Source organism: Schistocerca nitens, chromosome 5 (assembly GCF_023898315.1).
Source record: "Schistocerca nitens isolate TAMUIC-IGC-003100 chromosome 5, iqSchNite1.1, whole genome shotgun sequence".
NCBI classification, from domain to species: domain Eukaryota; kingdom Metazoa; phylum Arthropoda; class Insecta; order Orthoptera; family Acrididae; genus Schistocerca; species Schistocerca nitens.
Window position 1 is genome coordinate 199,983,061 of NC_064618.1, and position 27,738 is coordinate 200,010,798.

At 39.3% G+C, this 27,738-nt stretch overlaps 1 protein-coding gene across 1 annotated transcript in view; it reads right to left on the reverse strand.

Moving 5' to 3' along the window:
* LOC126259719 (ADAM 17-like protease) overlaps positions 1-27,738 on the reverse strand; it is a 138,448-nt gene that overhangs the window by 13,216 nt on the left and 97,494 nt on the right. Inside the window, exons 6-9 of the mRNA XM_049956697.1 lie at positions 26,901-27,091; positions 23,332-23,526; positions 11,807-11,945; positions 4,359-4,594 (exon numbers count right to left, since the gene is read on the reverse strand). Coding sequence (XP_049812654.1) covers positions 4,359-4,594; positions 11,807-11,945; positions 23,332-23,526; positions 26,901-27,091 — 761 coding nt within the window. The remainder of the gene's footprint in view (positions 1-4,358; positions 4,595-11,806; positions 11,946-23,331; positions 23,527-26,900; positions 27,092-27,738) is intronic.

A 27,738-nucleotide genomic window follows, 5' to 3' on the forward strand; every position in this document is an offset into this window, starting at 1 on the left:
TTAGGTCGATGATTGTCCTCACAAATGCCATCATTGAGATGAACAGCAGCTAGAAACACGCAGCACACCAGGATGGTGAGAGCAGTATTACGCTATGGGAGACATTCTCCTGCACTTTCGTGGAATCTGTGGTAGCAATCGAAGGCATGCTGACAGCTGCGAACCACCTGCATTACTTTGTGCTTGATGTCTTCCCCGGTGGCGATCTCATCTTTCAGCAGTATGATTGACCATGTTTTGAGGCCGAAACTGCAATACAGTGGTTTGAGGAACTTTATAGTGAACCCATGCTGATGTCTCGATGACCAAATTTGCCTGATGTAAATCTTATGAAACTGATCTGGGGCGCTATTGGGTGCCATCACCATGTACACAAAGCAGCAGCTCATTATTTACATGAATTACAGGACCTGTGCTTAGACATCTAACACCAGTTTCCTCCGCAAACCTACCAACAAACTGTCAGATCCCTGATACACAGAATCAGTGATGTATTTTATTCCAAAGATGGATTAACAAGCTATTAAGCGGCAATCATTATGTTTTGGCTCATCAGTGTATATCTGCATGCCACTGCTGTCAATCCTAAGCCCTCTGTAGCTGGTATGGCTTTGTTGACAAGGCAGAGGGGAAAGTGTGCCATCAGGACATGAGCTGTGGCCATGTCAGATGCGTGCTTCAGCAGCATGGTAGATGGAACTTTCAGTATGATATACCTATTCTTGGATTCTGTTTCGAGGACTGAATAGAGTAAGTTGACTGAAAGGTAGTAAGTCTGCCTTGCTAAGTAATCATTTTTCCAACTTGCTTTCAGGCATTGTTCTGTCTGACAGATCACGCCAAGAAGTGAAGTGGTAACTGGGCTGTATTGTCAACTATTTCCCGCTGAGCTGTCTTGCCTTGAAGCAAGCTGTACCAGGGAGTAGAAATCTCCACAAAGGAAAAGGGGAAGCTTTATGTTTAAGTTGTGAAGACCCTGGTATCGTTTATCTTTGTTCCTTCTATGTTTGTCTCATATTCAGAATGGTGGTGGTGGGACTTTGGGGTTCACAGAATGATGCAGTTTTTTCTTCAGTCATCATTCTCAATTTAATTACTTTCTGATCTGTATTTGTCTTCAGTGTCCTATGGGTAACAGTAGGCATAGCATTGCCTGTGTGTGTGTGGGGGGGGGGTATCACTGTTCTGTTTTTCGCAATTCATTTCATATGCAAATAATACAGCAAATATGCTGTTGTAGCAACTCCTGAATATTCTTTTCCTTGGAATGTGAATTGTGCTTTGTTACCTTCAATCACTTTTCTTCTAGAAAATTGTTCATGGTTTTTCTTCAAGGAAAACTGTTCATTCCCTATTTCACATCAGACTGTTCACCTGTTCTCTAGCTGAATTATTGGAGTGTTTTCATATGGGCACTGAAAGTAATTTTCCATAAGTATTAAGTGAATTATTTAAGACAATTTAGTCTTAGCATTCCCATATTACTACCTTCTTGATTTGAATTTTAAAAAATTATATAGAGGGAGAGACAAAAATATAGAAGACAACTCAAACTTTAGCGATGTTTAGATACCCAAAAGATTCAAACAGTGGCTGTGATAGGAAGATGACTAAGATTGTACGTTAAATGTGTGCTTGGCCATTGACAAAGTGTGTGATGGGCACAGGAAGAATGCATACCTATTGCAAAAGTCACAGGTTTTAACATGTATAATTTGCAATACACATGTCCTTAGATCTAAATTTTAGTACAATTCCCATAAAACATTTTCCCTGTTCTGTCATATATTTTAAGTGATTTTCACATTCTTGATACAGAAAATTTATTTTCATTATTTGACCCACATTGCCACAGAGTTTGGAAACAAACATGAACATGAAGTGTTTGAACCGATAAATGGTAGTCAGTTCTGGGATTATGTGGAGCTCTTAAGACACATGGTCTTATTGAGAAGAACATATCAACAAAAGAAGGTGAACTGGGAAAAATTATTCTGTGGCACTGAGGAGTCTTTGTGGAGGGGAAGGGAAGTAGCCAATTAGAGAGAGTTAACTGGACAGTTACAGAAAGATATTCGAAAGTTTGAGGAGGTACACGGGTAAAGACGTCTGGTAAGTGGTAGCAGGAAATAGGACCCACAGAATGAAAACAGTATCATATAGATATGGAAGAGTGACTGATAGAAGTCGTCGAAACGAGGACTCAGCAGGCTTTCAAACCACTTGTCACATAGGAAACATAATGAAGTTCATGGAAGAGGAATAGACCAGACACTGCAAAAGTAATTAGTAATGAAATACCATGTCACATGCTTCTTCACGCCAAATGTATGTTTTAAGCCAGGTAAAGCAGGATAACTCCATGTAGATACTTTTCAGAGGAGGATTGTGTTGTTCAAAACAAATTATCTTACTGTACACAGAGTACATGCTGAGTTGAAATATGTGACAAGTCTAAACAAACAATGGAAAATATGTTTGATTCCATTTGGAAACAAAAGAGAAGACAGTGTGGACCTGTTGAAGGAGTTTGAAATCTTCTGTTGTCAAGCCTCATCTTTGACACTGCTTAATGAGCACGTAGCCACATGAAGCTCCCAGTTTTTGGAACAGTTTGAAAATCATTGAGATTCAGCTCCTATGCACTGATCTCAACAGACACACTGATCTAACGATAATCACCTAGTTATGAATACAGCCCTCCTACATTGCATATGAGTACCAAGTTTACAGAGGCAAATGTAAAGTATTTCTCACATTATTACATGATGTAGAAAATGGTTCATTAGTTTTAACACCAAACTGAGTAAATTACAATGGATTTGTATATGAAACTCATAAGAGAGGACTGCTAAAGCAGATGTGTTTCTGGTCTATCAACATATTACTGATAGTATGATGACTTGTGGCAGCAGCCTTGTCTGTTCCAATTCCTTTAACTGCACTTAGTATGTAGCACAGTGTTAAAATTTTACTGATTTAAATATCTGAAAAAAATGTTTGGTTTTTTTAAATTATGTTCAGCTGTAAAATGTGCATTAGTAACTGAAGCCACTGGCTACTTCACACAGTTATCACCATGAGTTACAATTTCCTAACTTGCCTTACGTACAAAAGTTTTTTTAAAAGTACAATAATAAATAAAATGATAACACATATGAATTGCGAAGGTAAAATAAAGTTAATATAAACTGTCAATGCATCATACATGTACGGAGGATGCTGTAGATTGGTGTAACGTACATTGACACCAGTTGTGGTGTTAACTGTAAACAGCAGCCTCAGTGTGAACTCAACCTCTGCCATAAGTAGTGTAGTTGGGACTATGTGCCTATACAAGTGTTTTTAATGTTTCAATTTACATTTACTGATATGTATTTTATGACTGACTTCATTTAAAGCTTGATAAAAATAGCTTTGACAATGAGCAGTATATATGTTCCATTTATACTCATTTTGAGGCTTGTTGACTGGACCCAGCTGAAAATACATCAATACTAATTTGCTACACCTCGGTCATTAGTGGCAAGGATTATCTTTATTCCACTAGAATTTCTATCTCCTTGTATGGGGGTGAGAGTTCACAATCACTGTGAATATGCTATTTCTTCACCATATTCTTTTTTTTCTTTCTTTCCTTTCAGGAGTACAAGTCCCGCACGGTATGCAGGACACTTTTGTGAAATTAAAAAGGTAGGAGATAGCTACTAGCAGAAGTAAAAATTGTCAGTGTGGCTCATGAAAATCTAGATTTTTGAGGCAAATGTTAAGGACTTGGCATGTTATACCATTGCTTTCTATTTGTTACTTTTAGCAGAAGATGAACATACTTAAAATTTGTTGATACACCAGGATGAAATGTTACTCAGCTTATTGTAGAATTTATCTTTTTTTCTGAAAAGAATTTGTAAATGTACAACTCAATTTACTACCAAACAAAAGAGCATACCTAATTTACTACCCAACAAAAGAGCATACCTGCTTGAATACTATCTGAAAGACAATTCTTTATGCCTAACATGTTCTGCTTAGTTTTCTTTAGTTTCACCTGCTAACAGAGTTGGCGTAGAGAACCATAAGAATTGCTCAGTGAACTGTCATATCAATAAAATATGCTTAGTTGGATGTATTTTTATAACACAATGTAATGGATCATTGATCTACATTATTATTTGTGTCTACTGAACGTCAGGAATTAGAGAAACCTCTATTCTACAGAAGACTGAAAACACATTATTAGCGGATCTGGTGAATCTTCTAGAAATTGGGCTATAGATATCGAATGTTATACTCTGAAAATGTTTTCCATTTTTTAAATGCCACAGCTATATGCTGCATTCATCTATAGTCAAACTCACCTTGTTATTGACATCATATCCACTGACACTGTATGTATACATCAGATATGATCCACCTTGACTTGCACTGGGACTGCATTCTGGTATGTCAGGATCATGTTCTGAGCCCCAGTTATGTCCAAATTCATGAGCAGTAACGAGATCTGCTTCTCTTGTAATGACTCTTTGACCATAATGGTTACGACTTGAACTCAAACCTGAATTCAGATAGAGTGTGTAACCATTCTTGAAATATTCTGTAACAAAATAGTAGAGCACACTTTATAGTACTGATACCTATAATTACACAGAGGAAACTCCAGGAAGGAATATCAACAATGTAGGAAAATACAGATTGCTATTTACCATAGAGAAGACACGTCAAGTTGAAAAATATGTCTTTTCCAACATTTTGGATATAATTTTATGCTTTTAGGTGAAAGCATACAAGTACTCAAGTCTCAATTCATTGACAAGAAAGCATTCCTTCTTTATATATTAACTAAAGAAAAGAAACTCATAGACTCATAGAATATGTGCAGGAAAATGATGTGTATATCATATTACCTACTATTCACTTTAATGGCTGAAAGCCATTAAGCATGTTCAACACACAGAAAGTGTTCACATTATGTCAAGTCTTTATCTTATGATTGTGTTCATTGTATACTACTGCCATGCAGAAACTGATAAGATGTTAGGAACTCAAATCATACATGCAACTGGAGTTCTGTTGTAGATTGACATTTAACTAACAGTCTAATATAATTTTTTTGATACAGCATTGTTTAATATGAACATGCAAGGGGAAATATTCAGATTCCTCTGTTAACTTCTTCCCTGTTCTACACTTTTTACCTTAAGACAATGCTACAAGAAAAATTATTCAATCCAGCCTTGTTCCACGAAGTTCAGTCAGAACTTTGTCAAATACATCACCTTATGGATGTTGTCAATGCAAGAGGATGAGAAGTTGTTTCAGATGACTCTGAACACACACTGAGCACACCCTACACATCATAGTTCTGCAACAGAGTATGTGAAGGGTTTACTTCCACAACAGACTTGACCGACTGGGAGTCACCACCCTCAAGGATTGAATGTATCTGACATAATGCAAGTCCACAGAACGTTTGAATATTTCTATCAATGCACACACCTCCAAGCGTCCACTCTAACCACTTTAATGCTTCACATATCAAATTTTGTAGCTTTCCTCCCACCCCCTTTCTACATGTGCATCAACTAGATTAGCCAAACTGCAACATGAGTGACAACATTGGGACACCATTTGTATATCTAGCTTTTTCCAAATGTCAACACTAAAGACAGAGGAAGCACCATAAAGGGAAATATGGTCTCTCTTCATCAAGGTGCAAACCACTAAACCACACTGATAAATCACAGTTTCACTGTCACGTTCCTTGTGTAAGTGTCTCTGCAGTACAGCATTTATGATGCTGCTTTCCTTGGCTGCCCCAGAAAATCTGTTCATTTGTTGTCTCCCATGTTGTATGAGATGGAGCATGTTTGTAACAGTATATGAAGTATTTGCTACTTCTCTGCCTTTAACTATGAAGCTCTTGCTGCAGGAAAACCTGAAATTACTTTCATAGATCCTTGAGGGAAGGTTTTTTGATGAACACATGTAGAACTCACATGCAATGCTCAAAACACTTGTGATTCCTTCTTGTCTCAAATTTGCCACACTGAAACAGCTCAAATTTTTTCAGCTTACACACATCTGTGATGGAGAAGCAAGTGTGGGAGTCCCTCTGGGGGATGAAATCGTGTACACACTTCTCTTCACTGATTTTTAAGGTCACTGTAGCAGGAGACCAGGATGGTGGTGAGTACATGTTTCAGAAGTAAAAAGAAGAGTATGAAATAGGATGCCTCACAATTACCTTAACAAAAATAGAATATCTGACAACAACATAGAGCATCTGAAGGTTGGAGCCAGTAAGAACAGGGGATGTAAGTATTTTAAGTTTGGGGATTATGATATCATCAAATGGAAAAAGTGAAGATGACATAAATAATAAAATAGAGCACGGCAATTACAACTGAACTCTGTCCTACGGAATAACAAAATGGACCAAACAAGTGATATATCATTCAGCTGTTGATAATGTCACTATGTAAAGAGCAGAAACATGAGTAATGAACAAGTATCAGAGAAACAAGTAACTTGCACTAGAGATGGACTTTAGGGGGTGAAGTTGTGGCATCTCCAAGCTGGCCTATGTACCAAATACCAACATAAGAGAGCCTATGGGTATCGATTAATCAATAATCAACACCATAGGGATGAAATGTCTAAAACTGTATGGGCACCTAGAAAGGGTGGATTAAAGCTGATGGCCAAATAAAGTATGGCAGTGGAGCCTGGTGGATAGAAGAAATTGTAAACAGCCTACGACAAGTTGGAGTTGCAAGGTCCAGGATGCAATGGATGCCAAAGGATTACAAGAAAGAGAGCGGCATCATTGGGGGAAGTGGAATACAGGAAGCGAGAAGAAGCACCAGCAGTAGAATACTCATAAGGTAGCGGTGGTTGTGGTGGTGGTGGTGGTGGTGGTGGTGGTGGTGGTGAAGACAGTAAATCAAGGAAGACAATAGTTCTAATTTTACTGGTCTGTATCCTGAACTAATCAGATTTGAAATGCATAAGCTGACAAGTTATGTTAACAAGTATGCTGGCAGTCAAAACTCAGTGAATTACGGTTGATGTGTATGTTACTGTAGGACTTGCAGTTTTTGAAGATATTGCTTAGCATATCTATCATGCACTATGCACATTAAAACTGATAAGAACAGTCACAGCAGAAAAGAAGATATATCAATACTCAAAACCATAAACAGTACAATGTAGTTCGCACTTTCTGGTCAGTGCAAAGACAATTTGTATTCCAAGATAACACTTTTGGTGTTGGTCAAGCAAAGACGCTATGAGAAGCAGATAATTTCCTTAATTTATGAACAAATTTTTAAGATCCAGGCAAAATGGGGTGTGGATGTTTATTGTACTGCTCCAATCAATTATTTTTTGAACCTGTTCTCATCAGAGTTCAACATTAAAATTGCAGAGAATACAGAGGAAGTGTCAAGTGTAAAAATTAAACATTCCTCAGAAAATGTGTTTTTTGAGCTCTTGGTATTTACATAACTCTTAATCAAAAATGGGTATAGAAAAAAAGTATCCTGATTTCAAATGATGACTCTGAACAATGGACAACTAGCTTTTTCATATTAGTAGGACACTGAACTCAAAAAGTAATTTATTGTTTGGGTAAACAGTGCTTCACTGGAATCTTTAAAAGTGAAGTTATGATTCATGGTCAATCTTTTGACTTACTGAAACAGAAATTTCACTTACTTACGTGCTATACTTAGATATCTTTACTCTCATTTGTGTGTAGCTCACTGTTACAGATACTTAATTCACCACTTAAATTTTCTATTCATTCACTGATTGTGTTAACTCGTTACATATAGGAAACAGAAGAAGAATACCTGCATTTTTCAACCAGATTTTCGTTCACACTGGAACAAATAAATGATTGTAAAGGTAAATGAGAAAATTAAAGAATTAACTAGCAACTATAGGTAAGGCAATATGGCAGTGGATATACAGTACAAAAATACAAAATTGTACCAGCAATAAGCAAGATTTGAAAATCCGAGAAAGATAATCTGCAAGGAGGGGAGTCAGGTCGAAGACATGGGAAGGAGACTTAAAAACTGGCGTGCCAATGAAACAACAGTATGGAGTACCAAAGAAAAAGGAATGGCATAGGTAAAACAACAACCACATGAACAACAGAAAATAAAAATGGCATAATAAAAGGAATATACAAATCTGAAGGATGAAGAAGATAAAACAAAAAATGAAATGACACCAACAAGAGATGTCAGGTGATCAGTAAGAACTAAGCGACCTTGCTCTGAATATCTGGAAGGAAGTATTCAAACTGTTACACGGTAAAGCAGATACACTACGTGATCAAAAGTATCTGCACACCTGGCTGAAAGTGACTTACAAGTTCGTAGCACCCTCCATCGGTAATGCTGGAATTCAATAAGGTGTTGGCCCACTCTTAGCCTTGATGACAGCTTCCACTCTCGCAGACATACTTAACAATCAGGTGCTGGAAGGTTTCTTGGGGAATGGGACCCCATTTTTCATGGAGTGATGCATTGACGACAGGTGTCGATGTCGGTTGGTGAGATGTGGCATGAAGTCGGCATTCCAAAACATCCCAAAGGTGTTCTATAGGATTCAGGTCAGGACTCTGTGCAGGCCAGTCCTTTACAGGGATGTTATTGTCGTAGGTCTAGGGGTAAGATAGATACTGCCCACAGGAAAATTAAAGAGACCTTTGGAGAAAAGAGAACCACTTGTATGAATATCAACAGCTCAGATGGAAATCCAGTTCTAAGCAAAGAAGGGAAAGCAGGAAGGTGGATGGAGTATATAGAGGGTCTATACAAGGGCGATGTACTTGAGGACAATATTATGGAAATGGAAGAGGATGTAGATGAAGATGAAACGGGAGATATGATACTGCGTGAAGAGTTTGACAGAGCACTGAAAGACCTGAGTCGAAACAAGGCCCCCGGAGTAGACAACATTCCATTAGAACTACTGACAGCCTTGGGAGAGCCAGTCCTGACAAAATTCTACCATCTGGTGAGCAAGATGTATGAGACAGGCGAAATACCCTCAGACTTCAAGAAGAATATAATAATTCCAATCCCAAAGAAAGCAGGTGTTGACAGATGTGAAAATTACCGAACTATCTGTTTAATAAGTCACGGCTGCAAAATACTAACAAGAATTCTTTACAGACAAATGGAAAAACTAGTAGAAGCCGACCTCAGGGAAAGATCAGTTTGGATTCCGTAGAAATGTTGGAACACGTGAGGCAATACTGACCCTACAACTTATCTTAGAAGAAAGATTAAGGAAAGGCAAACCTACATTTCTAGCATTTGTAGACTTAGAGAAAGCTTTCGACAATGTTGATTGGAATACTCTCTTTCAGATTCTGTAGGTGGCAGGGTTAAAATACAGGGAGCGATAGGCTATTTACAATTTTTACAGAAAGCAGATGGCAGTTATGAGAGTCGAGGGGCATGAAAGGGATGCAGTGGTTTGGAAGGGAGTGAGACAGGGTTGTAGCCTCTCCCCGACATTATTCATTCTGTATATTGAGCAAGCAGTAAAGGAAACAAAAGAAAAATTTGGAGTAGGTATTAAAATCCACGGAGAAGAAATAAAAACTTTGAGATTCGCTGATGACATTGTAATTCTGTCAGAGACAGCAAAGGACTTGGAAGAGCAGTTGAACGGAATGGACAGTGTCTTGAAAGGAGGGTATAAGATGAACATCAACAAAAGCAAAGCGAGGAATGTAGTCGAATTAAGTCGGGTGATGCTGAGGGAATTAGATTAGGAAATGAGACACTTAAAGTAGTAAAGGAGTTTTGCTATTTGGGGAGCAAAATAACTGATGATGGTCGAAGTAGAGAGGATATAAAATGTAGACTGGCAATGGCGAGGAAAGTGTTTCTGATGAAGAGAAATTTGTTGACATCGAGTATAGATTTAAGTGTCAGGAAGTCGTTTCTGAAAGTATTTGTATGGAGTGTAGCCATGTATGGAAGTGAAACATGGACGATAAATAGTTTAGACAAGAAGAGAATAGAAGCTTTCGAAATGTGGTGCTACAGAAGAATGCTGAAGATTAGATGGGTAGATTACATAACTAATGAGGAGGTGTTGAATAGGATTGGGGAGAAGAGAAGCTTGTGGCACAACTTGACTAGAAGAAGGGATCGGTTGGTAGGACATGTTCTGAGGCATCAAGGGGTCACCAATTTAGTATTGGAGGGCAGCGTGAAGGGTAAAAATTGTAGACCACAACAACAACATTGTCGTGTAACCACTTCGCCACAGGCCATGCATTATTAATGGGTGCTCGATTGTGTTGAAAGATGCAATCGCCATCCCCAAATTGCTCTTCAGCAGTGGGAAGCAAGAAGGAGCTTAAAACATCAATATAGGCTTGTGCTGTGATAGTGCCATGCAAAACAAGGGGTGCAAGCCCCCTCCATGAAAAACATGACCACACTACAACACCACTGCCTCCGAATTTTACTGTTGGCACTACGCACGCTGGCACATGACTTTCACCGGACTTTGCCATACCCCCATAATCCCCCCCCCCCCATCCACCCTGCCATCAGATCGCCACATTGTGTACCGAGGGTCATCACTCCACACAATGTTTTCCCACTGTTCAATCATCCAATGTTTACACTCCTTACACCGTGCGAGACGTCATTTGGTATTTACTGGCATGATGTGTGGCTTATGAGCAGCTGCTCCACCATGAAATTGAAGTTTTCTCGCCCCCTGCCTAACTGTCATATTACTTTCAGCTAATCTCGATGCAGATGAATATCCAGAGGTGAAAGCCAGAAGGCACAGAAGTTGTTATACAGAGATCAGTGTGACGGATACTAGACATAAAGAGGATTTCGACAGCATGAGTGCTGCAGTGGTGACCTTATTTTCAGTATGTTGCTACTAGATACACCTGTTACCTGAAGTGTGACTAAAAATTCACGGCCCTGTGCCTGCAGTGCAACATGATGCTCCATTTCTCTGGTGAGTGATCGCTACCAATTGCACAAACATCTCTGGTGCTGTGGTTGTGGTTGTTGTTGTTGTGTCCATAGCTAAGGAATCATTCCCGGCATATGTTAAGCTGGTGAAGGGAAACCTAAATGAGGAAGGCCACATGGGGTTTCAAACATGATTACTCATAAATATGAATCTGGTGCACCAGTGTATCTTCTTATTTGGTCTGTTTCAGTTGTTTCTGTCATCTATTATAGGGATCACAGACAGTTAACTCATCAATGCCTTCAACTACTGTCACTGAAACTATTTTACTGAAGTATATTAAATTACTATAGTGAAAATACTTAGGTCATTAATACAGTGGGTTGAAATTACACTTAAAAAGCACTCATCATGCAAGAAAAAACACAATATCTGACTAATGAGAGTCCATTATAAATGACATTCTCAATTCATAACTATAAGATGTTAAAAGGCCTCTGTGTTAGAAAATTAGTTTATCTTTTGCAGATACTTTGTGTGGTATCAAGCATTGTGTGTTGAACATCTTGTTAATACAGTGGGAAAATATGCAACTATCAGAAAGCACTAGTTCAAAAATCAGTCCATCAACAATGATACCAAATGTTGAATTTTCTCTCTCTCTCTCTTTTTTTTTTACACGCATTTCTAAACTAATTTTCAACAAGACAGCCATAAATTGTAACTACAGCTTCATTTGGTGTCTCAAAAAACATGCTCTGTGCTGAACTACAGTGGTCTAAGCAGGCTTACAGAACAGGAGTATGCAAGCTGTTTAGTGTAGTCAGAATCTGACCTGGTGTGCAAATGCCTCCAACTGAATTCCTTCTTGGTGAACCCACATATGCGAGCCCTAGGATACCTCCTTCAAATTTTAGGTCAGTGAAAAGATGGGCTAAACAGAAGTCCTTATGGCTGTATTCACGACTAAAAACCTAAACATTACACCTCAATCATAAATTTATAATTTATCTACAACTATTTGCAAACAGACTTCAAATTTAGAGACTTCAACATTAAAAATCGATTTTTTTTTTTTTTTTTTTTTTTTTTTTACAACACAGAAAAACAATCACTCAGGTACCTCCTGGATGTATAAAATTAAGCAAAATAATGAATGAAAACTTTCGAGGTATTTAACAGGGCACCACAAGAAAATCATATGTAAGTGAAGAATAAAACAATGGAGATCTGTTAATATCAGAAATGATAAGTAAGAAATGAAGGATGAAAACTATTGATTCCCTGGTCCTCCTTTCCTACAATTCACTCCTGAAGCAAAGGTCAACATTCTTGGAGGTAACAAATATACACCTGAAGCAAAAAACTTCACACAAAAAAGAGGCTCTAATTGGAATAATTTCTGTTATGGCATCCCACATACATTTTTTTTTCAGATTAAGTCTTTTTGCTGTGTACCCACTGTGCTGTGAATGTATGATCATAATACTTTTGCTACTAAGATGCTGCACTGTCATATTTAGCATTGTTTATTGTGACTGTATGACAGTGACTTTAAGCTGATCTGAGTAATACATCATATTTGTTTCACTGTACAAGTAGTTGCTATGATCATCACTTTTATTCACAATGGAGAATCTGTACATATTTTGTAAGTTTACAGCTTTCATTTCTGCTTAAGAATACAGTTATTGCTTTCCAACAACTTAAATTTCATATTGTTGCATTTTTCTCCAATTTTTAAGATATTCCATCAAAGCAATGGGCTCATACCACATGTGTCTCATCTGAATAGGAACTACAAAAAATGTGCAGGAACAGGAAAATACCATTATTATTATTTATCGCATCTTACAGGTAGCATATGGTGATTTTCTGCAGGTTTTGAAGTTTCACAAATGTGTATGGGGAATGTTACATGCAGAAAGCTTGTAACCATTCTGCCTTCAGTATATGCACCACTACCACCACCACCACCACCACCACCACCACCACCACCTTTGGAGACAGCACTGTGTGTGACAAATTTTGCCAGTGGTTAAATGCTAATTATTATTTTCTCGTGTTAGTACAATTTACTGATAACACTACAGTTTCAAGGCATCTTGGCTACAGCTTAATTTATTTCCACTGTTTTGTGGCCACTCACTGCCAACATTAGCTGTAAAACATGCAAGCCACCTCGCCACAGTAAGTTCCATGGTTGACAGGGAAGATAATAAGATAAGAGACTCTCAATGCAAATGAGACTTGTTTTCAGTATCACAGGCAGCTGTGTCCATTCTAACCGCCACACTATGGAAACTGTCCTCAAATGTACATCAAAATAAAAGGCTCCTTTAAAACTCTCAACAATCAGGTCTGAGTTCCTTAATTTCCTATCTTATTGCAATTTGTTTAGCTTTAACCTTTATTTTGTAACTAACAGATTAAGGTCAGAATACAAATTTGCTCTTAGAAAGGAGTTGCAGTTTAAAATTTGGTTTCTAAATTTCTGTCACCACCACATAATCTAACTGAAACCTTCTGGCATCTCTAGATCTCTTCCACAAATACAATGCTCTTTCTGATTCTTAAACCAATTGTTAGCAATGACTACATTGTACTGTGTGCAAAATTCTATCCAGTGGCTTCTCCTTTCATTTCTCGCCCCCCCCCCCCCCCCCCCCACTCCCAGTCAACATTCATTTATTATTTTTCCTTTTCTTCTTCTTCTTATTTCCACCCAAATGGAGGATGAAACATTCCACACTCTAAACTGTATACTGCCAAATTTGTTTCCTCTGATGACAGCATCTCCCTGAGTAGTACCTGATCAAAATAAAAAAAAGGGGGAACTATTTTACTTCCAGAATGTTTTACCCAGCAGAATATCACCACCAAACACACAGAAAAGCTATATAAATCCACCTAGCTTTATGTTGTCCATAGTACTAACATAGAAAACCCATATTGGATAATGTTACAAGCTCAGATCAGTCAATCATCCTGACTGTTATCCCTGAAAATATTTGAATGGCTGTTGCCTCTTTTCAGAAACTATGTACTCATTTGGCTTCTCCAAAGACTGCAGATACTCCTCCAATGAGGTTGCACCTGGAGGACAACTACCTGTTTTACTGAAGCAAGCAAACTACACTACCATGAGTATTTCCATGGTGCACGAGAGGATGTTTGATTATTGTAAAAACAATTTAAAGACTATTGGCACAGCCATCAAACACCGGAGAATTGGCAGAACTTTTTGAAAACACAGAAGAAAACATCCAAAATCATCAGACAAATTAAACACACGCACCATCACAAACGATTAGAGGAAACTGATAATGATTTTAAAAGAAACAACACGAGAAACTCTTATAGGACATTTAGGGAAGAACTAGCAACCTTCAAGCCACCCTCTCTTTGTTTGTGGCACCCTGACGGAACACTTGAAACGAACACAAAGGCAGACTGTGAAATCCTGAAACAGCATTTTGAGGAGTTACACAATTGTGAACCACCAGCAGACAAACTTGACTTCCATGTTGCGACCCCAAACCAGGATTCAGCTCCACCTATGCATGAGGAGATACGAAACATTTTATCACATCTCAAAAACAACAAAGCACCAGGGGAAGATGGTGTAATTGCCGACATGCTCAAGATTGAAGGTGAACTCTTGACTGACTATCATTGCAAATATATGGGAAAGTGGAGTCACACCAGCAGATTGGAAAACTGCTTTGATTCACTCTCTACACAAAAAGGGGGACAAGATTGATCCCAATGACCATCGAGTCATTTCACTCCTACCAGTTGCTTACAAAGTGCTCTCACATGTTGTTCTCGTCAAATTAGAACAACGGACAGAATACACGATCGGTATCTGTTGAAGTCTGCTCAATTAATGAAGTAGTTTTGTAATCTACATCATATTATCTGCCAACATCGATCCTGCGCAAAACAGATCCGAAACCTGAAGATGATACTGCAACGCTGTCAGTCGAACAGCACAGTAGTCAGCTTCATAGATTTCAAGAAAGCATACGACTCAATTCATCACACCAGTCTGTTCAATACACTTCGTGAATATGGTGTAGATAACAAAACTACACTCCTGGAAATTGAAATAAGAACACCGTGAATTCATTGTCCCAGGAAGGGGAAACTTTATTGACACATTCCTGGGGTCAGATACATCACATGATCACACTACAGAACCACAGGCACATAGACACAGGCAACAGAGCATGCACAATGTCGGCACTAGTACAGTGTATATTCACCTTTCGCAGCAATGCAGGCTGCTATTCTCCCATGGAGACGATTGTAGAGATGCTGGATGTAGTCCTGTGGAACGGCTTGCCATGCCATTTCCACCTGACGCCTCAGTTGGACCAGCGTTCGTGCTGGACGTGCAGACCGCGTGAGATGACGCTTCATCCAGTCCCAAACATGCTCAATGGGGGACAGATCCGGAGATCTTGCTGGCCAGGGTAGTTGACTTACACCTTCTAGAGCACGTTGGGTGGCACGGGATACATGCGGACGTGCATTGTCCTGTTGGAACAGCAAGTTCCCTTGCCGGTCTAGGAATGGTAGAACGATGGGTTCGATGACGGTTTGGATGTACCGTGCACTATTCAGTGTCCCCTCGACGATCACCAGTGGTGTACGGCCAGTGTAGGAGATCGCTCCCCACACCATGATGCCGGGTGTTGGCCCTGTGTGCCTCGGTCGTATGCAGTCCTGATTGTGGCGCTCACCTGCACGGCGCCAAACACGCATACGACCATCATTGGCACCAAGGCAGAAGCGACTCTCATCGCTGAAGACGACACGTCTCCATTCGTCCCTCCATTCACGCCTGTCGCGACACCACTGGAGGCGGGCTGCACGATGTTGGGGCGTGAGCGGAAGACGGCCTAACGGTGTGCGGGACCGTAGCCCAGCTTCATGGAGATGGTTGTGAATGGTCCTCGCCGATACCCCAGGAGCAACAGTGTCCCTAATTTGCTGGGAAGTGGTGGTGCGGTCCCCTACGGCACTGCGTAGGATCCTACGGTCTTGGCGTGCATCCGTGCATCGCTGCGGTCCGGTCCCAGGTCGACGGGCACGTGCACCTTCCGCCGACCACTGGCGACAACATCGATGTACTGTGGAGACCTCACGCCCCACGTGTTGAGCAATTCGGCGGTACGTCCACCCGGCCTCCCGCATGCCCACTATACGCCCTCGCTCAAAGTCCGTCAACTGCACATACGGTTCACGTCCACGCTGTCGTGGCATGCTACCAGTGTTAAAGACTGCGATGGAGCTCCGTATGCCACGGCAAACTGGCTGACACTGACGGCGGCGGTGCACAAATGCTGCGCAGCTAGCGCCATTCGACGGCCAACACCGCGGTTCCTGGTGTGTCCGCTGTGCCGTGCGTGTGATCATTGCTTGTACAGCCCTCTCGCAGTGTCCGGAGCAAGTATGGTGGGTCTGACACACCGGTGTCAATGTGTTCTTTTTTCCATTTCCAGGAGTGTACTTCATTAATTGAGCAGACTTCAACAGACACAACCTCAAAGTAAAATTCATGGAAGAAGTTTCTGAACCTTTTCAAATTAGGGCAGGAGTGAGACAGGGTGATGGGATGTCCCCACTCCTCTTTAATCTGATACTGGACAAGATTATCAAGACATGGGAAAAAGAAATACCTAGAATAAATATGGGAACAAAGAACAAACAAATCAACATAAAATGCCTTGCTTTTGCTGATGACCTAGCAATAGCTACACCATTGAGAAACTTCATGAGGCAAAACTGGTCTCCAAATTTCTTACGAGAAAACATAATTCATGGACTCCACTAGTTCAAACCTGAAACCACTCGCCACAAAATATGGTGACATCAAACAAGTTGAGAACTTCAAGTACTTGGGTGATACCATCAGCAACACTGGCAATGAAAAGTAGCTCACAAAACACAAGCATAAAAATTATGTAAAGCTTATACAATGACCTGGAACAAATACAATAAGAAATCGCTATCCACCCAAGCCAAACTTCACCACTATCATACAGTCATTCTTCCGGAGGTGCTCTACGCAACTGAAACATAATCATTAACCATCAACATCAAGGACATTAAGAAAATGGAAAGGCAAATACTCAGGAAAATATTTGGACCCAAGATTCAAGGTGGTACCTCGATGTTCAAAAGCTCTGAAGAACTGTACTCAAGGACTGAATGTTTCACGTCAGTTGCACGGAAAAGATGATTGAAATTCTACAGACATTTAGCAAGAATGGACACCTCTAGAATTACCAAGAAAATCTTCTTTATCATCAAAGGAACTCGCCAAACCAGGGCACACTGGCTAACAGAAACCCAAAATGACCCCACGGAACTCAGTATTGACCCACTAGAAACCACATGGACTGAGTACAGACAGAAAATCAACTCTCGTAAGTTCAAAACGAAAAACCTGAAGGAAAAGAATCTGAAATTGAAAAACGCGCGGATACAAGAAAGAATACAGGCCCATAGTGAAAGGATGAGGACGTTTTGGGAAGAAAAGAAGAATAAGAAAGCTAAGAAGACCAGTGCCAACTAATGGTTCCACATGCTCCTTAGACTGTGAAATGAATAAATAATAAATATAATAAAAAGACTATACAGTAATTGATGGTGAAACAAAATACATGAAACATCATGTGCATAAACACCATGCAAATGAAGATCAACTTTCAGTGTAGCTCCATCCGAAAGAAATATTTTTGAGATAACATATTATGGATTCACTTTTGATCAACATTGTGTGTGGGTCCATGTTATCACTGCTGTGACTTGTTACACGTGAGGCATCAAGTTGGAGGCTGAATGACTACATCAAGACTGAAGATGCCCCCTCTCCCCCTTTCCTGCTCCTCTCCATCTAGTGTGTGGGGGAAGACGACAACTTGACACAGCCAAGTTGACACAGAACCTGTCACAAAAGACCAGAAGACAACAGGAGTGACACTCAATGAAATATTCCATCTTTACAATGAGCTCACCCAACTGAAAAGAAGAAGATTTCCTCTGCTGATAGCTAAGGTTTTCTGGGATGAAAAAGGGATTATTCTTATCTTGTTGAGAATAAAATCCTTATTGTCAGTTACTTATGCCAGTCATCTTGAAAAAAGAGAACTGTCACTCATCATGACAATCCCCATGCTAACAAAGGTGCTTTAGCAATGGGGAGAACAGAAGAATTTGACGTAAGAATTGTTGGAACCTCCACATGTGCACCAAATTCGGCATCCCCTTTACCATCTACATTCAAGTAAATTTGTGGCCAAGATATATTTCAAGTCCAATGGAATGTTTATAACAGTCACACTATCCAGAATCACACCTCTGGGTTACATTCTAATCACTGGAAAGAGGGTATAAAGAGCATGTATCTAGAAGTGTACTATGTCAAAAACTAAATGCATCACTGAGATAAGAAAGATGTTAAGTGAAGAAATTTTCTACCTTTTCTCTTTCACATAATGCTGGTTCCCTCATATACACTGATGAACCAAAACTTTAAGACCACCTGCTTAATAGCATACTGATCCACATTTTGAACACAATACACAAGTGATTCTTCACAGAATGGTTTTGACAAGTCCTTGCTAGATTTCCAGAGGTATGTGGCACCAGATGTCTACAACCAGGTTACACAATTTCCATAAATTATGGGACGATGGTTTGTGAGTGTGGAGTTGCTGCCCATAGCATCTCAGATGTGTTCCATCATGTGTAGCTTAGTTGAAATTGGTGCCCAAGGCATCAACATGAGTTCACTATCATGCTCCTCAAACCATTGCAACACATTTCTGGCTTTGTGACACAGGCAGTTATCCTGCTGGAGCCTGCCTTTGTCATCGAGGAAGACATCAAGCATGCAGAGATAGAGGTGACTCGTAATAACAACACTGGCCAATAGTGAAAATGTAACTGGGGTGAAATAAATATTTGTTAACTATGCTGACCATGCTGATAATGAAAATGACAATAAAAACTTGAATTAGCTCTTGTTCCTAATTTAAAGAGGAGTGCTATTAATTACAATTATATTTTATTAGCATTCACTGTCAAACCCTTCCCATACAGGTTTCAAAATCCAGCTGATGGTAGACAGAGTGATGAAGTTTCTGGCAATAATAGCTATGTGTATTTTGTTGCTATTTTTAGCCTGGGCCCTTAGCAACAAGGGGAAGGGGAAGAGGACGAAGAAGAGAAAGGGAGGAGTGGAGCATGTTTCTTTTAAGCATAGTTTCAGTCTGTTACAAGCTGTGTTGTGTTTCCGCGCTGCAATAAGAATGTGTTACTGAAGTGTAATCATTGCATGTGGTTACTGTAATTCATGTGATTGAATTTGCCTCACAAATGGGTAAGTAGTTCTGACAATTTCTGGTATATTTGTGGACAGACCACACTGTAATCACAAAGGAGGCCACTAATGCTATGTAAGAGGAAGGTGTACAGACTGTACTATTGCTATTAAATCGGGGAGCAGGACAAGCCCTGGGCTCCTCATGTGGCCAAATCATAAAAGATCTTCCACAGGTTTTGCAACACCCATCATCTGAAGAGAACCATCAAACCAAGTAAATGATTGTTACTCCATTAACACATGGTATTTCCTAGAAGGAACCGTCTTTCTTGACATACCCTAACATACCACTGGCCATGAGACCACTGCCTCATGGAGACGGACTGGTCTGTTCCTGTCCCACCTGATTGTAATAGTGACGAGGGTGGTAGCGAAATTAATGCTGCACCATCACCTTTAAAACCCAGTTCTTCAATTTTGTGTGTAATTATGAATGTACAGAGATTCACAAAATAACACAATGTGACCTTAATGACCTAGAGAGAGATCTAGAACTGCTGAAAGATAAAGCTAAACTGTTTGTGTCTTACTTGGGCTACAATACAGCTACATCAAATTCTGTAGCTTCCTACGCCTCTGGGATAGCTGCACCAAAGCACTTTATTATAAAGAGACAAACTTGCCTAAGCAATGATCACTTGAACCAGCATCTCACAATCTTATGCATGAAGCATTTGTTAAAACAAATAACATAAGTCTCCAAGTTCTTCACATAAAATTGACCTAATGAAAAACTTCATTTAGGCAATGGACAAAATTGGGGAAGCATTTATCTATTTGCACAAGAAATTTCTACGTCTTAGTGAGGTGAAAATAAAAGAGGGAATTTTTGTCGGTTCCTGGATACACATACTGTGCAAATAAGAGCATTTCAACACCGTCCTGACCGGTGATGAAAAGTTAGCTTGGGATGCCTTTGTCCAAATGTCAACAAACCTTCTAGGAAATAAGAGGGCAGAAAACTGAAAGGATCTTGTAGCAAATCTTCTGCACTGCTACGATAGACTGGGGTACAACATGTCCTTGAAGTCACATTCCTTAGATTCCCACTTGGACTTCTTTCCTCACAACTGTGGTGCTGTAACCTATGAGCATGAGAACATTTCTACCAGCAAATTTCAGACATGGAAAAGAGATGCCATGGAAAGTGGAGTGCATCAGTGTCAGCTGATTACTGCCGGGCACTAATCAGGGAATTACCAACAGGCAAAGCGGTTGCGCCTTCTCTGACCTTCCTCCAAGGGATAGCACAAAAGCATAAGCTTATATAGGCAATAATGTAAAGTTATCATAACTTTGAAATAACATTTTCGCTATCAGCATGCCTGAAAACATAAAGATTAGCTGTTTTCATGCCAGTTACGGAAAAAAGTGAAATTTTTTTGGCTAGTGTAATGTTCACATAGTCCATTGCTGTCACAATGCCTTTGCTTACTACCCTTAGTCCATTGCTGTCATGATGCCTTTGCTTACTACCACAAGCCCCATGGAAGCCCAGGTGAAAGTTCTCTATAGCATGATGCCGCCCCCAAAAGACTGCATCTGTGGCGAGGTGCCTCTTTTTTTTTCTTTTTTTAAAAAAAAAGCAGCAGCTATTTGTCTGGATGATGGCATATCAGGGCATGACCATCGACATGATGTAACAAAAATCGTGATTCAACCGATCAGGTGACTCATTTCTACTGATCAGGTCCAGGCTTGATAATTCTATGTCCATTGCAAAGGTAACTGACAATGTTGCTGGACAACATGCGAACACGTATGGCTCGTCTGTGTGGAGTCCTATGTGAACAATGTGCACTGAATGGTGTGCACTTGCACTTACACTGGCTTTGTACTACGTCATTGTATTTGTCACAAATTATCACTTCTTCTGCTTTACACAGTAGCAAGCCTCTGACCACCTACTGCCAGTTTTACCATCTGACACCTACTTTCCATACATGCTCACAACAGTAGCATGCAAACAGCTAGTCAGCTTCACCATTTCTGAGATGTTTATTCCCAGGTTCCAGGTCAAAACACACTGCCCTTTGTCAAAGTCCCTTATCTTAGTGGATTTCCACATTTGAGACCCTTATTATCACTACAATGATTCCCCACTCACTTCTGCTTCACTTATAGACTTTCCTTAACATGTCATATGCCATCAAAACCACCAGGTGGTATTCAGTTTCAACTAATCAATGTATATACTACCCTCTTGAGGCCACATATGCTTAGCAGCTGATGAAGTCACCTCTAGAATCTTCTGTAAGAGGAAGCCGTTGTTGCAGTGTGGCCATGGCCATTTGAGAATATAATAGCCAAAAGTCACTGGCACGTGTAAATCACTGCCACTTGTTGTACAGATCTTCTGGATGTTAAGTCAGTGGTTACAAGTTGTGGTAATAGTCTATTAACAAAAAAAGGATGAAAATTCAATTGCCTGGCCACCTGCCTAAATCTGACCAGACTCCAGTCTGCCTACAGTTCTCAATTGCAGTTTTTTTTTTAATCAAACTGTTCTACCATGCTGGCTATGTCTGTTTCCTTCTCTCAGTTTTACAACATCAATTGCTGTTCTATTGTGAAATATTTAGTTTCCTGTTTATATATAGATGACAAGAATATTACAGTGCAGCTGACTGGCGCAGGTGTTTTTATCTAGGACTGCTGTAGAAACAACGAACTCAATTGTCATGTAAACTGCTTCATGGTCCCCATATTTATGATTACATTTTTGCCTTATCCATAGTATTTGGAAGCTAGTGCACATTAAAAACTATTCACTGGTTGAGAAAGAAATCAACTCTGATTTGGATATAAGCTGGCAGCCATCTGGCCATTGGGTTCTGTTATGATGGTAAAAGTTACCTACCATTCATTTCATGACTGACACTAAAATTATGAAGCTCTCAGTCAATACCACAGAATTATAAACAGCAAGTGCTATTAAATAAATGTAAACAAAAATATAAGGAGTGTTCAAATGAAAAGGCACAAAACCCTGTAACAACCAAACTGGTTGAAATTTCCATGTGTGGCTTTGGAATAACAAAGCGAGACATCTAAGGCCATGAATGTAGTGTGCAGCTTGGTTGCACATGTGTCACCTCCCCCAAAAAATTCAAAGCTGTACCCTCAGCAGGCAAGGTGATGCTCACAGTATTTTTTGACATACAAGGTCCGATACTCATTGAATTCCTCGAGCATGGCAAAACCATAAATAGTGACACATACTGTGGGACACTTCGTACACCATGCAAGTCCATCAAGAGCAAATGGCCTGAGCTGCTCACGGAGGGAGTTATTACCCTCCATGATGGAGTATGTCCACATGTCTCCGAGGTCACACAAAGTGTAATGGTCAAGTTGAAGTGGGAGCATCCGCCCTACAACCGGGACATGTTGCCCTGTGACTTCCATGTCTATGGTCCACCTAAAAAAACATCTCACAGTGAAGGGCTTCAACACGGATGACAATGGATGACTGACTTCTGTCACAGACACAGGTATTTTAGAAACATGGATTCCTTGTGAAACAGTGGGATAGTTGTGCTCAGGCCTGTGTTAATTACTTTTGAATAAAGACTTCAATTATAAACACAGTGCTGTTTCATACCTTTTCTTTTGAACACTCCTCGTATAAACATAAAAAGTTTCCTTTATCATGAAAAGTACATTCCTTCTTCCCAGGTATTAAGACACCTGGTTAAGGTAATAATGACACCAAGGTCCAAATCATGACATTGTTCAAAATTTAGAGAACACAGAAAAATCTGTAATCACATAGCTATAACTTTCCATGCTAATTTTACATGGCAAAGCATGCTGAACATCACATTTTGCAATATAAGTTAAACTATCATTTCAAAATATGAAGCAACATGTATGTGCCACATTCTATGACTGACACTGCAGTAAAAAAATATGAATCCACTATTCGATATTAAAGACGAACACTAAAACTAACTACGTACCTCTAATAAATTCCGGACATCCCATTTCTCTCTAACCATATTGTAATGAGCTTCTCCACCACGCACTCTGGTAGGTTCGCTATGGACAACTATCTTCTTTATTACAAATCCCATGCCCTTAAAGCCATCATTTTCTTGGCGGTCATGCCATGTTGTGTCATTATAAATCTTATGAACTCTATCTATCAAGCTAATCTGGAAAAAAGAATTCCTGGTTGTTATAACTGCAACAAAGAAATTTATGATTTTCTACAACTGACTAATTCCATTAAATATTTTTTAAAATCCAGATATAAGCTCAATATATACATCACTTTGTTGGTAACACATTAAATATTTTTATAGCAACAACATGGAAAGGCTAGATTGCTGTTCATCACATTGAGGGGGCATAGAGTTGCTGACAGGCACAACAGAAGGGGATACTAGTATTCTTTTTTGTTGTGACTATCTGAAACTCAACGCCTCCTCCATGTGGTGAGTAGCGATCACCCTTCCCATATTGTTGGTATTCCATCGTCTTTCAATACTATAAATATTCGTATAACTGTCCATGCATGCCAAAGCAAAATTATTCTGTGAAATACTGCTGCTTACTGTGTAAAATCTGTAGCTTTGTGGCTTAGTGGAAAGTGTCAGGCTAATAATTTTTTGACACTAATTGCTTCTTTCACCTATGCTTCTTTCATGTATGTAATAATGCAACTTTTGTAAAATGAAGAAATGCACAATAGTTGCTGAATTGACAATCTTTTACTGCATAAACATCCAGTTTTAGAAAAATCATCGGTTTTTGGGATTTTTCTAGCTCCCCCCTTTTTACCCCTTTTGTTCCATGACCGCATTAGGGCGAGGATGACCTCGTATGGTTAAGTGGTTTTATTTGTAAGTGATGTCCTGTTTTCTCTTATTTTATTTTAGAAATTTTAACTGACTTTTTTTAAAAAGCTTGAGGATCATCTTCCATTGTCTTGTAACACAATACTTTAATTATTACAGTTTACACCAGACGGAACTTTAAGTGTTTTGAAAAACATCATGGATGCAATAAAAGACAGTTAATTCAGCAACTGTTGTGCAATTTCTTCATTCTACAAAATTGACTTGCACAGTAATGGCTGCCCCACAAGAAGAACTCTTTTTAGTAAAAATGCAACATTACAGTGTGGTATGCATTTCATGTGAAACAGTAGGTCATTTTAGCCCTTTCCACCCGAATTCACACTTTCATGGTGTGGTTGGTTGGAAAGGATAATATAATGTTGTACTGTCAACAATTATTAGTAATGCCATGTCTATGCATAGTAATTTTGTGTTAAGTTTGTGCTAACATGACTGTGTGAGTTAGGTGTTTACTGCACAACTTTGGTCTTGAATGGACAGTGTCATGTGCTAACTCTATCACTATTTTTCATGCATTTTTTTGTGTGAAACTTTAGATGCACATTAGCTATGTTACATTCAGGTCTAACAGAATATCAGATTACTTCCCTGTCAGAAGATTCCTTCCCTGTTAGAAGATTCTGATCTGTGAGACATACTTCCAGTGTTTACTGTAAATAATGTATCTTTCAGTGGCCCTTTGCTGGTTTTTGTAGAGAAACTATAGTGGTGAAAACCAGACTGTGAAAATGAGCATCATGAATCATCTTAAATTTAAGATGTCTTTGACAGAGCCTCATTTGATTTATCCAGACAGAAGGAGGAGGGCAGGAGAATGCGAGTCAGTGTTAGACGATGAGCTAGGTATCTCAAAAGAGGCAAACATATATGAACCTCATCCAAAACCAGGTCTGGACAATAAGTACGATGGGTATGATCATTGGCTCATAGTGGCTGATATTTTGTCACAACAAACTTGTCAATGGCAGAACCAATACAGAGTGCATAAAATGCAGCCAGTGCCTGCCATGCAAAGGGAAGGGACTGTTTCTACCAGTCTTCACCATGAATTTTTATTACAAAAGTTAAACAATGGAAAAGTCTGGATGGGATGGCAACAATACGAAAGGCTACATGTTATTCACCGCATACAAGGAGGCATTGAGTGGCAGACAGGCACAGTGGAAAAGATTGTTAGATAAAATTCAGCTATCGGTCTAAGTTCAACAGAAGCAGACAACCCCTTGGCTCATGGCTCTTATCCATGCAATAAACTGATGCTACACATGTCCCTTGCATTCATCCACTACCACTTACTGCCGTCCTGTCACAGGTGTCTCCTACCTCATCAAATGCACAGTCACTGTGATCTACAAACTTAGTTGCAACCACTGTGCTGCATTCTACACGGGCATGGCAATTAACATGCTGTCTGTCTGTACAAATGGCAACCGTCAATCGTCAGGAGACAGCTGGACCACCCAGTTGCTGAGCAAGCTGCGCAACACAAAGTGCTTGATTTCAATGATTGCTTCACATCCTGTGCCTTCTCTACTTCTCTCTCTACCCACTTGACCCTGCCTGCAACTTCAACCCCTCAGCACAGCCTACCAATGCTGCATCTAGCAGCTCACTGTCCTGTCCCCACCATATACCTGTATGCTCCCATATGCAGCACTGGCACTTTTCCCCACCCACACCTGCACTGCTCCCCACCCAGCACCTCTTTTGTACCCCAACTACTCACTCCAGCAAAGATTGCTGCTCATTTCAGATGCATTCGCAGCTGGCCTCAGTGCCTGTAGATGACAGCAATCATGTGGCTGCAAGTTGCGCTTGTGTGAATGTGTATGAATTTTGTTTTCTACGACTTTCGAAGGACTTAGTCCGATAGCTGAATTTTATCCAGCAGTCTTTTTCAATATGCCTGTATGCCACTCAATGCTTCATATATGTGGTGGGTAGCATCTATCCTTACATACTGTTTCTGTTACAAATGTTACAAATTTATGTGATTACTACATGCTTATGCCATAAAATATAAATTGTTAATTGTATAACATTTGGCTAGCATTTCTGTGAAATAAAAGTAAAATAAGAACAAGCTTTTATTCATTACTGATCTCAATAATATTAAATACGTTGCAGAAAGTTGGAGGACAACAGAGCTGAAATAAAATCTGACCCTACACACTAATTTGCTAGCGATTTTTCCATTAAAGTTTCCATAAAAGAATATCTTGACTATATTTTTTCATCATCTAATATGACAAGATATTCAGAGAATTCAATGTAAAGCACACTTAAAAAAAAAAAAAAAAGTGTCTTCACAATGGAAAGGGCAACATATGATTGAGGAAAATAATTAAAAGGTTGGAGGAAGACAAGAGTTTATCATCACCAACTGAATCATTTCTAATGGGGTGCAAGGTGTCCAGACCTGCAGGTCAACAACAGCTTTACCCTACATAATGTCTACAGATAACAGTGTACATCTTATTAATGGCCCCAGAATGTGTTCTTTACTGAAATGGCACAAATAAAGTTCATTTCTGGCATCTCATAATAATGAAGGGGATTAGATAATGTTAATACAGTTCTTCTGTATCATCTAACAAATATTTCTTAAACATAATTCACTCCTGAAATATGTACTTCTATGACTATATTAGTCTGTAAAAACAAACCAAATAATTTATTGTAGTCTTTGTATTACTGCCTCCCATTTCCTGATAAAAACGGTAATCTGCAACTAGAAGCAATGGACATCTTGTCTTTGTGGGTGTGTATTCGTATTGCTCAGCCTGGCGTTTGTATCTGACTACTACTTCTTCTTGCTCCTCATCTTCTTCATAATCATCGCCATCATGGCTATGTCCTGAAAGGGGAAAAAAAAAGAAAAAACTTTCTTTATGAAGATAATGAAGACATATTTAACTGAAGTAGGGAAAAAAATTTGCTCAAGATTTACAGCCAGTGAGTATTCCGTCAAATATACATTGAGCTTGTCAATGATATACTGACAACAAGACTTTCATATTAATTTTACCCCAGAAGTTTATATGTACAATAATTCTATAGATTCCCAAAGAAATTAAGACAGGTGTTTAACTGCATTGCAAGTCACATAAAATTTGATTCTTTTGATCACAGTCTGAAACACGAAAAAATATTTACTTTCATGTCATAACTTTCTTCAGCTGATGAGACACGTGTGAATAAATTCTGATAAGTGTGTAAGACCGCAGAGATTTTTCCATGGGAAGGCAGGATTCTAAAATCAACATTTTCAATACAACTGAGTCGGTGAGTTTGGAAACGTGTCATACTAAATTCTACATGACACACAAAACTGATAGTTATCCACAAAGTATTTTTTGTGGGTAGATTAGTTTGTACCTAATACATACACCACACTGAACATATTTTTACATTATTACTATCACTATACATTAAAATCAACTTTTTTTTAACATGATGATTTAGAATTACATTCTATAAAAATGCATACATCAAGATGATACA